The 16125-nt window shown below is 43.5% G+C and overlaps 1 protein-coding gene across 1 annotated transcript in view; it reads right to left on the bottom strand.

The window, feature by feature from the left end:
• Positions 1-16125, bottom strand: part of LOC134174665 (protoheme IX farnesyltransferase, mitochondrial) — a 103027-nt gene that overhangs the window by 11398 nt on the left and 75504 nt on the right. Inside the window, exon 6 of the mRNA XM_062639856.1 lies at positions 3827-4059. Within this exon, the coding sequence (XP_062495840.1) occupies positions 3827-4059 (233 nt within the window). The remainder of the gene's footprint in view (positions 1-3826; positions 4060-16125) is intronic.

The raw sequence follows: 16125 nt of genomic DNA on the forward strand, positions 1-16125 counted from the left end.
CAACAGCAGCGTGGCACAGCCTGGAGCTCTCCTGTACACGCATCCTGTGCGGGAGGAGGATCCAGCACAGAACAAGACACGCTGCCAAGCTCTGCCTCTTTCTCCTGTCTGTTAGGATAAGGCTTTAGGTGATTGTCATGATTTCCCTGCCAGTCCTTCCTTTGTAAAGTCAGGAGAAACAATTTGAGGGTGTCTAGATTTACTATAGAAACAAATCCCTTCCGAAATAAACAGCACCACAAAGGAGCAACGAAGCAAAGGAAGCAAACGTGTTGCTGCAAATCACAGCCTGGCAGTTAAGTTCTGCATAAATACACCAGATACGTGGCAGTGATATCCATTTGAGAAATTACACTTATCATGCACCTTTGACCATCTCACCTGCACTCAGCTCCCCCAGTGAGGAAATGTTAACATTCCTGATCTTTCATCAGTTTCAAACAGCTGCCATTAAAAAACAACACACACACACACACACACACACCCCAACCCCACAACAAAGAATTCCACATCTTTCCAGAGATAACCTTATCTTTCCCTTTTGAAATGTGAGGTTTTCCCTAAATCACGTTGGCAGAAAATCCAGGGTTGGGGCAGGATGTTTAAGAGCATAGAATTAAAGTTACCTATCAGGGGTAGAAATAGAAGCAAACATCATTGGGAATCACTGTAAGAGCTGCAAAAGATGTGTACTGTAAGAAATACCAGCAACTATTTGCATCACTAGAAATACAAGGGTCCCAGATTTTTATCTGCAAATATGTGATATTTGGTTCTTGTTTCTTGTACAAGAAACTGATAAAGTATTCATCTTTGAAATAAAGTTCTAAACAAAATAAGGACAAATTAGAACAAGGCTGCTCCAATGAGACACGTTGTTATTGTCTCTGTGACACTACAAATCACAGAATCCCAGACTGGTTTGGCTTGGAAGGGACCTTAAAGCTCCTCCAGCTCCAACCCCTGCCACGGGCAGGGACACCTTCCACTGGAGCAGCTTGCTCCAAGCCCCTGTGTCCAACCTGGCCTTGAACACTGCCAGGGATGGGGCAGCCACAGCTTCTCTGGGCACCCTGTGCCAGCGCCTCAGCACCCTCACAGGGAAGAGCTTCTGCTGAAGAGCTCATCTCAGTCTCCCCTCTGGCAGGTTAAAGCCACTTCCCTTGTCCTGTCCAACTCAAACAGCCACAAGCAGCCCACATCAGTGCCCATGAATGGCACCGGTGAGGTTATGGAGCTCCTGACGTGACAGAGGGGTGCAGACACGGCTGTCACCGGGTACCGCACAATACAGTATAACACTTGGTTACCCCCCTCAAATGCCAATAAAAGGTCTACACTTAAGTATTGTTTTCCTTACAACAGCAACATGTACAACAATGTGGCTGCTGTGAGAAGATTACAAGGAGAGAAAATCCACAGGAAAATGTAAACTCAAAAAGCCACCAGTTAAGTGGTGAGAACCTTCCTTCTCATTAGTTTCCTGCCTCCCTCCCTTCACATTCCTCTTTGTTATTGAGTGAAATGATTTTCTTTTTTTAAACGAGGTGCAAATGCATTTTCACACCTCTACTGAGAACTAGGTTAAGTCTCCAAGCTAATTACACATTATTAATGAGTTCAACAACTGTGGGTTGGCTGGTTAAAGGAGGGATGCAGGTCTGCACGTTGTCACACGGACGCATGCTTGTACTCTGCATGGGTCTGATGCTGCCAGGCTTGAAAACTCTTGTTTGTAATAGTAAAAAGTTTAACACTGAAAATCACAGAATTATAGCATGGTTTGGGCTGGAAGGGACCAGTTCCAACCCCCTGCCATGGGCCATGGGTCACCTTCCACTAGACCAGGTTGCTCCAAACCCCATCCAAACTGGCCCTGAATGCTTCTGGGGATGGGGCAACCACAGCTTCTCTGTGCAAATCAGTCTCCAATGCAATCCTTGTCTTCTGTTTCTCTCTTCTCAAAAGAGTTTGTGTGGGATTTTTAGTTCTGTTTTTTAATACTGAAATGGACTAAATATGACATCCAGGTCACCATTTTCAGGACTCTCCCCTGGTATGCTTTATTACAAAGACCGGTAGCAACTCAGTAACATTTCTTTCCCTGTTAAGCAAGCTGCCTGGGCTCACTGACACAGACTGGGAGGTGACCGTAAGGGTTTTAGCTACCCAGATCAAACAATACAACACCAAGTTACACACCAGTGCAGACCATCATGCTGTGACAAAGTGGTTTAAAGTTATCATCTTCCACTGATGGCATCACTACCAGGGACTATCCCCTCCAGAGCTGGCAGAGGGACACGTAACCACAACTCAGTTGCAAATTAGAAAGGAAAAGCTTACTTGGGACACCAGTGGTGCTGTCTGCTGCCTGCCCAGCTGCTGTACAGGGACAGCTTAAGCTCCTTGCAAAGCAGGTCTCCAAGAGCAAGCTGTAACTTGACAAATTGAAGATAATGAAAATCAGTGCCAGTTTACTTTAATGTGCTGGGCTTTAACTGCAGCAGTGTAACTGCCATTTTAAAACCAGGGGTGAAAACCTGAGCTGCAACAGCCTCTGCAGCAAGGGCACTGGTGAGATTAGAGCTTTTCACTCCTGCTCCTCCAGGCTGGGCTTCGCAGGTGAAGTTCAAACATCAACTCTGCAATGAGGTGCCAAAACCAAACAGAAAGCCCTAAACAAAAGATCCAAGGTCTACGCATCATTCATTCTCTTCTCTTCTCTTTAGAAATACAGAGCTTCTAATGATAACTTATGCATTCCTTAACATGAGACACTATACATACACATGCACCATTTGTAGGTCTAAACATAAAAATAACTTTCAGAGAAGAGGATGTTTGTATAGGAGAAGTACACATTAAAAAGACACCACCACAAAAGCTTTCATCCCAGCCGCAGATTAGATCCATATCAGACCATGAGTACTCCAGGCCAACTCATACTGACTTTCGTAGGAAGTACATAGCACAAATGAAGAATGGATTTTGCACAGATTCTGGTAATTTCTGGCTAAAAGCCTTGCTGTTGAAAGTATTATTCAAGACTTAAATATGCCCCTCTGTGGGATGAGCGTGAGCTAAAACAATTCTTAACAGACCTGTTAATTGAACTTCATTAGTTCCTTCAGAATGTAAGTATGTGGAGCCACTTGGATTCTTAAGTTTCTAGCTGGCAGGAAAAACAAGCCCCAATTGTGTCAGAGTTTAGCTGCTGAAGAGATCAGTGTTTTACGAGGGATGTAAAACTGGTTCACAGTTACTAAAATAGGAATCTTCGTTTGCTTTTCAAGGAGGGGAGAAGGAACATTTAGAACTTAAGACTTTCAAAATGGGCAATTAAGAAACACGTCAATAAATTTATCTTCCTAGGATATTTTCTGGCTTGTGGAAATACACTAATAAACAGAACTGGGAATTTTCCAGCTGAAAGCTCCCAAAGCTGGATCTTGCTGAGTATGGTTTTAATCCCCAAATTATGCAACATTTTATTCCACATGAACCCCAAAGATGTTATTCTCCTTCTAGATAATTTTTTTAAGATGGCCTAAACAAATATCCAATTGAACACAGTCTTTCATCAGCTCCTGTTTGCCCCTGAAATGCTCTGTAAGGAGAATGTTACCATTGTGTCTACTCATTTGGTCCTCACGGTACCACACTGTAACAGATTTTGGCATTGCAAACAGCAGAATATACCTGCTTTCAAAGCAGTGTCAGGTCAACAAGCATAAAGAATGAGGTTTACTGCCTTTTCAGTAGGTCTTTTTAGTTATCCCTAAGACAATGATGTTAACTGCTTGTATGACGGTTTCATACTCACCAGCATCGAGACTACCGGTAGCTGCCGTCCAGCCCATGACGGGGGGAATGGCCCCGACGACAGCTCCTACCCACGTGTTGGCGATGCTCATTCTCTTCATGGGTGTGTAGCAACACGTGTACAGGAAGATGTTGAAGGCTCCCAAGGCTCCGGTGAGAGGGTTTACTCCCAGGGTCAGCAGGGTGATTCCTGGGACTCCACAGGAAGCAGCAAAGCAGACGGCGAGTAGAGGGCTGTGGGGAGAGACCAGAGACGCTGGTAAGTCTGTCCCAAAGGATGAGCGCTGTCCTGCTCCTTTGTCTCCTCCCACAAACTGAGTGGAGTTTTGTTATTGTTCTTAACCAGCCCAAATTCTCCCATTTGAATCCCCGTCCTAAGAAAAGCCTTTCTCAAAAGTTAAGGCCATCTCGCTACAGATTTCCAATAATCAGCGAGTCTCATTCTTTGTTCATCAAATAAATTCCACCTCTGCAGGTAAAAAGCCCTTATGAAGAACTGGTGCTTCCAACAGATCTTTCTCTTCCATTTAAATCTTAGTATATTTTGACCTCTGGAAAAGCACCCAGGGGTTAGAGTAAATGAGAATGGTTGTCACCCGTCAGATTTGTAACTGATTGCAATTATCCTTTGACTGAAACACAACACGGTTAGACACAAAATTAGGAAGCATTTACAAGAAAAAGAGAGTACATTCAATCCCTGTGAAATTACATCAACAGGAATAAAGTATTTTTTGGCTTTACCATAAAAAAGGCTGAATTTTCTGCATTCCTTATGCACTGCGCTAAGCAGGGCTGGCACACCAAAGCAATCCTGGCAACAGGAGCAAAATTAAAACTCTGTTCTAAGTATGACTAGAATTAACTGAAGATAGTTTAGGTTTGGCTAAAAGGATCAAACAAGAAAGATGTAAATGTGATTCTTACTGCACATGAGCCAAAAGCTTGGGGAAGGTTGGAAATTCCTGTTAAAATCTGTAAGAAAGTGGCTGAAGCCCACAGTAAACATCCAAATACAATGAACAAGGATGTTTTGTCTGGCTACCAAACCCACACTTCCCAGGCAGCACTGTGATGCAACCCTTAGGAAGCTTTATTTGTGAACCCTTGCACCAAACCAATGTGTTTGCTGGTGGTGAAGATCTCATCACACATGTTTGAGGGTGTCTGGTATAATCGGAAGAGGGACCTAAATGCCAGTAAGAAATAATGTGGTGTGGGAGACCTTTGGAAGGGAGGAAAATGCCATTAACTGAGTTGTATTTAATAACCCATGTGGCTAAATACACACTCCTAGTCATCTATGAGAGCAGAAAATATGCGCGCTTGCAACAGAAGTCTCTGCTTCAAGTTTAGCTTTACACGTTTTGTCTAACTGAAAACTATGAAGCCTTTGTATTCTATGATCACTCTGCCCTCTGGCCAAACCCCCTAACCCTGAAGTATGTGTTGCAAGCACTGCTCTAACCCTCGTAAGAAAAGCTTGCTGGTGGGGATGAATTTTATGGGAGCTATATCAGTAAAAAATCCTACCATTTAAATTTGGATTTTTAAGACCTTTGTTGGACCAATATGGAATGGAAATCTCAAATACCTGGAAGAATTAAAATGAGCAAATCTCACATCAAAGATCTGCCTTGAAGTTAAAGTAAATTAAATCATTTTATCCAGGTTTTCAAAACCATCAACAGAATTTAGATTATGGAGCATGCACAGAGCACGTTTATGCTCCAGCACGGCCAGTATTGGTGTTACTGATGGATCAGGAATAGAGGTAGGGTTTGTCATTGCTATCCATTGATAAGGAGATGTGTTAAGTTTGTTTTCAGGAGCCATAGGGTGCTGAGCCCTCTGTTTTTGCAGCCAGTGGTGCTCTATTGCAGAAAGGCAGCAAAACACAATCTCTGCCATTGACTATAGATGCTGTAGTTCATAATGTTGCCCCTCCGTAGTGAAAGCCTGACTGGGTTTGGTTAAACAAATCGATGTTGACTGATTCCTGAATAAAATACAGTCAGACAGTAAACACCACATTTACACAATACACACTCTCGAGGTGACAAAAGACCAGCATGACCCTGTGAGGCCGCGCTACCCACGTTTGCTCCCGCGGGGCTCACAGACATAAATGAGGACACAGTTTGACCTAATGCAACAAGCACTTTTCTCACTAATCAAGAGTGAAGACTCCTGTACACGTCTCCAATTCAGATGAATGCTACACACCATGAGCCAGGCACGCAGCAGCAGACACCAGCCCTTCATGCAAAGCCCTCCTCTGTGGTTGAGCCCAGCATCACGTCACCCCATGTCGCTCCCCTGCAGCAGGGGTGCCAGCCCTGACACCAGTTGCGTGCTGCCTTCACATCGAACTGATGGACTGGAACAGCACCTTTAAGGAATGAGGCTTTATCAAAAGGGAAGAGAGAAGTTACATGGCTGAGACCGCCAAAAGAGCTGCTCTGTTCCTGGTGGATGAAACCACATTTTTGTTTCTCAGTTTCTTCCTTTCTGCCTCTTTAAAAGGCAGGTTGGTTAGTGTCTATAATGGTTCTAACGATCTCAGCAGAGCTTATCCAGTCAATGTGGGTTGTTCTTCATAAGCAGCTGATCCGTACTACTTTCAGGCATCCTGAAAGTGTCACATTTTCCTCTTCTCTCCAGTGTCTCCTTAACAATCGAGGAACTGTGGAATTCTTCTAGAAGACTAACTGTTCTGACTTGCAAGTGCAAGTGCCTGCCCCTAACTCCAACTGAGATCAGAAACTCAAACTGTGACCTAATGATTCAGCTATGTTATTTCTGTCCCCTAAAATACTACTTGGCATTACAAAGGCACTGCAATCAGAAATTGGGACTTTGCTTTCTTGGTGAGACATGAGATAGAGAATTCAACTCACTCTCATGTAAACATGCAGTGTTTATAAGGTCTAGGAGAAGTATAAGCAACTCCTCTCTGGGAAAGAGAATAGTTGAAGAAAATTTAGAGATTTCAGTCACTGGGGCAGTTCTTTCTGCTTCAGTGACTCCCAGGATTTTAAGAAGAAAAGACTGACCCTAGGTTTAAATCACAGCAATTTAAGGGCTATTCTGATTTCCACTAGTTTATGGTCTTCAAGGGACCAGTAACAGGGACCATTACATATCTCCATGCTGACATTAAGCCTGTGAAAACTCAGACATGTAGTATGAGGCTCACTGATTTGGTGCATGCTCCTTTGCTGGGCTGCCTGTGTCTCAGTGAGGGAGCACAGGAGATCTCATTCCAGAGCAGGAGAAAGCTGCTGAGTGTCACTGGGTTTGTCCCATCACCTAATGCCACGCAGCTCCTCCCACTACAGCCCTGTGCCACCAAGCAGTCCAGTGTGCACCAGAGGAGCATCAGCCTTGGGTAACCCAAGGCCAGGGAAGTCTCTCATGGTGCTTAAAAGTGGCTGCAGGGTCTTTGCTGGTTTCCTTCATCCTTAAACCCTGCCATGCAGTTAAGTGCAGGCTGATGACAGGCACTGGTACATAAGCCTCATTTCACTTGGGCGTTCACTTGTGCTAAGGGAATCGCTCCCATGGGAAAGAAGGGCAATCTTCCATTGGAAAATTGGCCAAGGAGCTAGCTCAGAAAGCAAACATATTGAGCAAGAAACTAGGTTTTATGATGGATTCTTGGGAGGAGTTGGTTTCAGTTATTTGGCTGATTAAAATCAGACTTTGGAAAAATACTCCAAGTGCCAAATGAGTTCTCTTCAAATTTCAACTCTAAAATACCCAGTATGTCACCACATTGGACACCTCCTAAAGGAAAACCAAAAACTGGTAGTTCTGCCTCATTCCTCTTCTCTTATATTGCGAATGCATATGCCAAATTCTGTCTAATTTTACTGCTAAAAGACATTCACATTCAAGTAAAAACTTTTGAGAGAGCTTCAACTTGAACAGTGAATAACCAAACCTTCCCTGATCCAAAGAAAATGTGTTGATGTTTCACTCCCACAGAACTCACCCAACACAGACCCTCCCCAGTCACACTCCACTGAGAGCATCCAAGAGGAGGAGGAGCTGGAAGAGGAAAAGAGACCCAGGTTTCTCTTCATTCAACTCAAAGGTTTTGCTGACACAGGGGTGTCTGGAGAGATGCTGTCAGTCAGGCTGGGGATGACTGCTGAAGTGCTGGGGGGGACAGGGAGCAGGCAGAAGGAATCCCATGTGGATGATACTCAGGCATCCCCTGCACATACAACCACGAGGCATCCATGTGTATCCTCATTCACTGTATCACTGATGAAGACTCTGGACAACACAGCAACCAGCCTATTTTACTCCATGTGCAATAGCATCATATTCAAAACCAGCTGCCACTTACAGACGATGTGCTTATATGTATATAATGACCCTACACACATGTGCATAAAATACATTTATTTAATAGGCTCCAGAGTCATGGATGATACTACTTACTGACTCACAGCATTACTTGGAAACATTGAGAGGGGAAAACAAATTAAAGCATTTGCCCATCTGTAAAATGAATGCATTATTTTACCTATTTCACAGCAGAATCAGCAAGCTTAATGTCTATAAAGATCAATAATGTCATGACTACACATGTTTTTCTATGCTGTCTTTGGCAAAGCATTTTGTGAAGACGAATGCCAAAGTACAGTTTGAACTGGAATTTAAATGACAGTATGGAAAAGGGGAAAAAAGCTTAAAGATAATTTAGTTTGGAAAAAAACAATCAAGAAGACAGACAAAATTCCCTCTTAAAACCTATCCATGTTTAGAAATATGGAAAAATCCTGTATCAGCATCTAATGCATCAACGCATCTCAGTGAATGTACTGATGCTCCTATGCTAAGAGAGACACAAAGCCCATATGAATCCTGAATAGACACACTCGTGCCATCAGCGGTTGCCTGCAATTCATGTTCAGATGTTATGTAAATACATGAGAAACTTCATTTGTGACCTTGTGTTAATGGGGAACTGGCACACAAAACATATTTACATAAAAGCATAAGCCTGGATGTAAGTGGCCATTTAAGGCTGCCTGTGTATTTTTCAGGTGAAGCAGGAGTGCTTAGAGTTGAAAATGAGATTCAAAGCCTAATCCAGGAGGTAATAAAACAAATTCTGTCTTCTCCTGTCTGTCAAAAATCTTTTATAGAAATATCACCCACTTCTGAAAGGGCAAACTGAAAAAACCCAACCAAAACAACAATGCCCTTTGGCTCTGCTGCAGCATGCACTGAATACCTTAATGAACTGAAACACTGCAAGTCCTGGATGATTATTTTATGTTAGATCTTATTGTTATTGACAAGTGTCCCTCGAACCACAGGGCCAGCGATCCGTTCTGCTGGTCCCTGTCCATGGCTGGGGGTTGGAACTAGATGATCTTAAGGTCCTTTCCAACCCTAACTGTTCTATGATTGTATGATTCTATGAACACAGGGTGATGATCTGAAATGAGCAGGACAAGGATGGTGAAGAATAAACTATGATGAAGGGCAGAGGCTGGGCACAGCACAGCACCCAGCTCTGCCCCCAAGCACCTCCAGCCAGGCTGCACCTCACCATCTGATCCTCTGCCTACAGGCATGGGCTGGTGGGGAGAGGGAAGGTGGGAAGAGCAGGATATGCATCCTCACTTTCCTCTGCTTGGGATTTTTAGTAACAGCAAATACTCTGCACAGACCATACCCTTTAATTAAATTGCAATTCTACTTAGTTTTTGATGAGACAAAACTGGTTTTGGGTTTTAGTGAGTTTTCTGTTTTGTTCAAGCCCATGTTCCCTCCCCTCACTCTGCTGCTGCTGCTGCCCACAGAAATGGTCCTAAGCTATCCCTGACTTCAGCATCTTCCACAGTGGCAGCTAAACAGTGCCAAGACAATAAAGGTGAGATGGACAGCTCGGATTAATCTCAATATTGCTACTCTGGGTGCTAATTCTGTCTGTATGTAGTGTCAAAACAATCTGTAGTAAAGTAAGAAGAGAAGCATCCTGAACCCTCAACTCACAGGGCTGAAAATAGCAGGAGCTTGGAAGAAGGTATTTGGCAGACAAAGAATACAAGAGTGATTCTCATCTCTGCAATTTCATTTCAATGGGTTGAGATATGAGTCCAGTGCAGGAACACTGTTCCAAAGCCATAATTAAAATCAGATTTCAGGAGGAAGCATCATAAGTTGCTTATTATTTCTGGAATCTCTAGGTACTAAAAATGTCCCCAGACTACTCGCCAGTACAAGGCTGCTGGAGGAAGCCCCCTCCTCTCCCTAATTTTTTCCAGGTCAGCAGTAAGCTATGAAGGCTTCAGAAGCCACTTAAACTCACACAAAAGCTTCAGCCTGATGTTTTTACATTTTCCAACAGCAATGAGAGGTTATATAAACTGAAGTGCAGGTCACATCCCTTTGAAGGTCTCTTTGGCTGCAAAAGCCCACGGTTGTTTCAAGAGGAGAAGATGCCCATGGAGATCCCCAGCACAAATGCACCTAACCCCGTGCAGAAAACCATCATTCTCCCCAGCTGCTGGTTACAGTTTTGCTCATCTTCTTTTGGCATCTTCTCAATCCCTGTGGCCAGGCAACACTGAGAGTTACCAAAACCCAGCCGCAGGGTAGGAGCTGAGCATGCAATCATCATGGCTGTCATATGGTACCGAGCTATGATTCGGTCACCTCCCTCAGCCAAAGGAGGATCAGCCAAGGGATTCGTTAAAGATTTTAGTTATATCATTAAAGATCAGCACTCAAGAACTGCTGAACTCTCTCCAGCAGCTTCCAGAGATCCACCAAGAAAACCAGGGAACACCATCAACCCCAGGAGTTACACCAGGCAATCCCATCCCACTGGGAAGAGACACAACGAGCAGAGGACATTACGCACTGCAGCACCATATGACTGTGTGGAAGCCTTCGTGCTCCTAGGACTTAGGTAATGGGGAAGAAGGGCCATCATCTCCTTCGAGCACACATCTGGAGTGCATTTGTGTGCCTTCCAGCCCTGCTTCCCCAGATGGACAGATGCCTGAAACCAGCAGTGGGGTCGTCTGCTGGTGCAAGTGCCGTCAGCTCAGCTGACTGCATAAAATGAGCTGTAAAAGGCACATTTTGCCCTGAATAGCAACGGTAGCTTCCCTGGAATTATTTCTGATGGGAGCTAAAAAAACCCCACTCATTCAGCTTCTGAGCTCAAAGTAAGGCACAGAGCATTCAAAAGCAATCAGTAATCATGGCAGAAAACTGAATGATGGCAATCTACCAACAGTGAAATTAAATGTTAACTTTCCACACAAATCCTTTTAGGCTGCATATTTATATATTTAGTAATAAAAACCATATTCATGACCATTGTCAGCTGTAAAAGTTCTACAGTAATAACAACACCACTAATGGAAACTGAAACTGGAATAACATTGCCTGGATCAGTAGTTTCATCGCTGATGACTTCTCTAAAATGATTCTATTTTTCTATGCAAAAGACATTAGATTAAACTCCAGAAGAGTCCTACAGACAGACTGAGGATGTACCTGATAGAAAAACCAGAGCCACACTTCAATCTGAGTTTTTAAATCAAAGTGCTTACATGATGCTACATTATGACCCATAATTAGTATGGTTCTGAGGCAGCATGTCTGTTTTTAAGGATTCAAAGCATGACTGACAAGGTGTTTTTATATTCAACCACAACTTTCAATTACAGATTGTCTCCAGGAGAGATCTTTCTTCCCAATTAATAGGGAAAAATAGCTTTAGCATTACCAGAAAGGACATGTTGCCAGCCCCCTTTATTTCTTTCATGTAGATCTGATTCAGCATCAGTCAGAAGCGTTAGTAAACACAAGCAATCTGTGCTCTCACTTTTGGTACCATCTTCCACAGGTACATTGTGAAAAGCCTCCAAAACCTGCTGATTGAGGTTTCATCTTGCAAAGTACCAGAATTATATTAAACAGTGTCTATCAATGAGCTAAAATGCTACTATTTTAAGGGGAAAAAAAATGCAGAGAAAGATCTTAATAGATATTCATGTATTCTCTCTCAGTCATGCAGGAAAGTTCATGACTCATGACAAGGGATGAAGGATGATGTATTTTAAAGCCAGAATGTGAAACTAAATTACACTTTTAATTGGGAATTCAATTTTTCCCCATCAACTCCAAATATCAGAGTACACGCTTGTCTATCATTTACCACTGAAGACTGACAAGACGTCCTTTAGGAGGTGCAAATAAATGGGGAGCTTTGTCAAGTCTCTTAGTTTTTCCTTAATGAATTATTTAACTTTGTCTTCACAAGTTAAGCAGCAGTATCTACATTCTGTCAGCGTCTGGTATGTCATCCCCAAAAACGTGTTGCTGTGGCAGATCAGGCTCTACATGCACTACAAATATCGAATTTGAGATCAAATCCCCTTTCACTGGGTATGAAACTACCACAAGTTTTGAGATTGCCAGAACGCGCTTGTTGCGATTCTGCCTGCTTCTGGTTCTGTAACTGGCTTTTTGTGATTTGGTTTCTGATATTATCTGTGACAAAGACGTTGACAACCTCAGATGGGACAGTGCTTTCCCCCATATGTACAATACAATAGTGTGGAAAACAGTGGAAACTTTCCAAAGCCAACTTGTGACACAAAATCTGAGCTGTGGAGAAACCCTGTGGTAAGAGGAGGCATGAAACTTGTAGGTGCTCCCAAAAACCCTAATGAGCTGGGTTAATGGATAGCATTTAAGCACACTTAAATCAGGACTTCAACACCACAGCATTGTGCCTCCGGATTAAGGGTTTACAGAGCTGAACCTCAAATAAACCTCTTTCAAATGCAAATGTTTGGGAAAGAAATCACCCCTAATACCTTTCCTCTGCCTATGGGGCTCAGCCAGGCCAGTCAGTGCTAACCTGGATGTGGAATGATAACTGGAGCATCAGCAGGGAAAAGGGGCAGGACTCCCTGTGTGATGTCTAAATGTCCCAAGGAACGGCATACAGTGAGAACTTGGCCTATGTGGAGCTCAGTGATGGGTAAACATGGATAGCTACCTGGGTTTCCTCATGCAGTTGTCACCTTGAGATTTGGAACTAAATTGCCAATCCAGCTCTGGCTTTGCTATCTCATGTACTTGTTCAGGAATATATGCAGTGCAAATAAATACAGACTAGGATAAAATATCCCGTGTCTGTGTCAATTCACTTCTCCTCCACTGAAAACACAACCCATGTGCGGAGCCCAAGCTGCCCTGTTGTGCTGTGTATCGCTATTGTAGAACTGCATAATCAACGCTGTATTTTAACCAAACTGGAGGCAATTAGTTCCCCTCACTCCTCAAAGACCTGAGCTACAGATGTTCTGCCTCCCTTGCCAGAGCGAGGGACTTGAAAACTATCATAAACAAGCACAGCTCATTTAAAAGAATCATTTCATCTTGAAAGGGACACATCTCTCTTTTTTATGCCTGTGTAAATCAAAATGGGCTTGATCGATTCTGCTGAAAGTTCCACAAAGACGCGACGTGTGTGCTAAGATGAGGCAAGAGGAATTTTGACTTGGCTGAAAACAGAGAATTGAGTCCCACCCTCATGGAGCTTTCCTCTAAAATTATTCCTCTCTCATTTCTACCAGTCTAACTCCATGCAGATGATGCTCTTTCATTGTTCATGGGTTTCAGAGTCTGCCCAGAGAACCAAGACTGAAGCAACCACAGGTTTGGGATGAGACAGCTCACAAAGCCCTGAGGACACCTGCAGTTCACAAATACCACATTCAGACAGAAACAGAACTTATGCTGCCCCTTGTTATTAAGCAGAAGCTCTGTTTGGGCCTCATAGAATCACAGAATGGTTTGGGTGGGAAAAGACCTTAAGATCATCCAGTTCCAACCCCCTGCCATGGGCAGGGAAGCCTCACATTAGGCCATGTCACCCACAGCTCTGTTCAACCTGGCCTTGAACACTGCCAGGGATGGGGCAGCCACAGCTTCTCTGTGCCAGTGCCGCAACACTCTCACAGTAAAGAACTTCTTCCTTATATCCAACCTGAACTTCCCCTGTTTCAGTTTGAACCCATCACCCCTTGCCCTATCACTGCAGTCCCTGATGAAGAGTCCCTCTCCAGCATCCTTGTAGCTCCCTTCAGATACTGGAAGCTGCTATAAGGTCTCCATGCAGCTTCTCTTCTCCTGGCCGAACAGCCCCAGCTTTCTCACCTGTCTCATCACTTCACTGGAAGTAAAAAATTAAAAAGACCCATACTTACAACACGTTTATGCTCTTGTTACACTTGCTGTACACAGCAGAACGCTAATCATAACAGCCCTAAGCAACCCTGCAGAGCCTTAGCACGCTCCTTGCTCTATGGCTCTATTAGGTAGGAGTGAAAGGGTGAATAATAATATTCACGGCTTCCCTGCTGACAGGAAAATGTAAATATTTCTTTAAAGTGCTTACAAGACAAACGTACAGTGCATCTGAAAAATGTCCCCCTCAGTATTTAAACTAAATCCTCCTTTTTCACCTGACAAACCTGACCTTACAGCATGGCAGCTAAGTGAGCCATTCATTTCACTTCAAAATCTCAGTCCTCTGCTTAAGAACCAGAGACGAGCTGACAAACAGGATGGATAATGTGGTCTCTCCAGAAACATTTTTCTCTGATTTAGCATGATTAAACCTAACATGTGCTTCTGCTGAGCCCTCGGCCAGCATGTGGAAAGCAGGGGGCAAAGAAGTCTCAAGCCAGTTCTCAGCCTCAGTAAGATGGAGAAAACTGGAATTCTAGAGTATTTATAGAATCATGGAATAATTTGGGTTGGAAGGGACCTTAAAGTTCAACCAGTTCCAACCCCTGCCACAGGCAGGGACACCTTCCACTAGAGCAGCTTGCTCCAAGCCCCTGTGTCCAACCTGGCCTTGAACACTGCCAGGGATGGGGCAGCCACAGCTTCTCTGGGCACCCTGTGCCAGCACCTCAGCACCCTCACAGGGAAGAACAGTTTCCTTATATCTAATCTAAACCTCCCCTCTTTCAGCCTGAAGTCATTCCTCCTTGTCCTGTCACTACAACCACCTGGTTTTCACCAACCTGGTTTTTACCAACCTGCTCTTCCAAGAAAAGAGAAAAGATAGTCCAGCCATTGAGACCGCTGACTTGAAATACATCCCCAGGGGCAACGCCGATGAAGGAGTTTGGCTATTCACTACAGCCACAGACAATAGGACAAGAAGCAGTGGTCTGCAGTGGAAGGAGGATCAGGCTCTCCACACCATCAAGTGGCAGAGCCATCACACAGATGAACCTGTCAAACTGCAGTTTAAATCAGATCCTTCCTATCTGCAGATTGCTCTGCAACACTGCAAGCATGCATTTGATTTGATCTGTGCAATTTTAACACTCTACAGCATGTTCTTAAGTAGGTGCTATGTTTCATCTGAGAGGTGAAGAGGATGAGAATGGTTGTATTTTGGGATGTCTGCATTATTATTCGGAAGTTTACCTACAATTAGCATCTGGAGTTGTATTTTACACTTAAAACCCAAACAAAAAAGCCCTTTTATACCATAAATGTGCACAAATACAACATAATCATTGTCACACACAAGGGCAGCAGTGTGAGCCACTGTGGCTCATGCTCCTTTACAGCATGATTTATAATTTAATATTCCCTGTGATTCTATGTACCTAGCAAAAAAATATTAACTAAAACATATCAAAGAGGTTCCCCACATATCTCAACCTCAGGAATGCAGCTTTCCTGGTCATAAAGACTGGAGAGCGAGCATCTGTGTTAGCACAGCTAATTAAAGTGTAAGAAAAACCTCTCCTCTATCTGACTTGTGAAGTTGATAACACGTAAGTTATAACTTGTATAAGACATGATAAACTCTGTCCTTCACCAAAAGAAATGCACTTCTAACATGACTTAGTGTAAACAGATCTCAGGGTCTAGCAGCTTCTAATCAGAGGCAGCTCCGTAATGGACTTGTTGAGCGGTGACATTTCCTACAACACTTGGCACACGTTGAATAATGATGCTGTTGTGCTTAAACCAGATAAGGTTCAATACTAACACAGGGAACAAAGTGTTGGGTTTTTGACTGCATTAAGCCACAATTTACAAACACGAACCTGAAATGTTTGACATACGAGGGAAGAAGAGCCACCAGGAGAACACTGGAAAGGATCTTGGGCTTCAAGCTTTAAGTTTTTAAGGGGAAAACTCACTTTAACATCACCTTTGAATGAAGTGACTCATCACTAGTCAGTCAAAAAAGAAAAGAGTCAACGGCTACAACTGATG

The sequence above is a fragment of the Pezoporus occidentalis genome, unplaced genomic scaffold (genome assembly GCF_034315485.1).
Source record: "Pezoporus occidentalis ecotype Australia unplaced genomic scaffold, CSIRO_AGI_Poc_V1 ctg62, whole genome shotgun sequence".
In the NCBI taxonomy this organism is placed as follows: domain Eukaryota; kingdom Metazoa; phylum Chordata; class Aves; order Psittaciformes; family Psittacidae; genus Pezoporus; species Pezoporus occidentalis.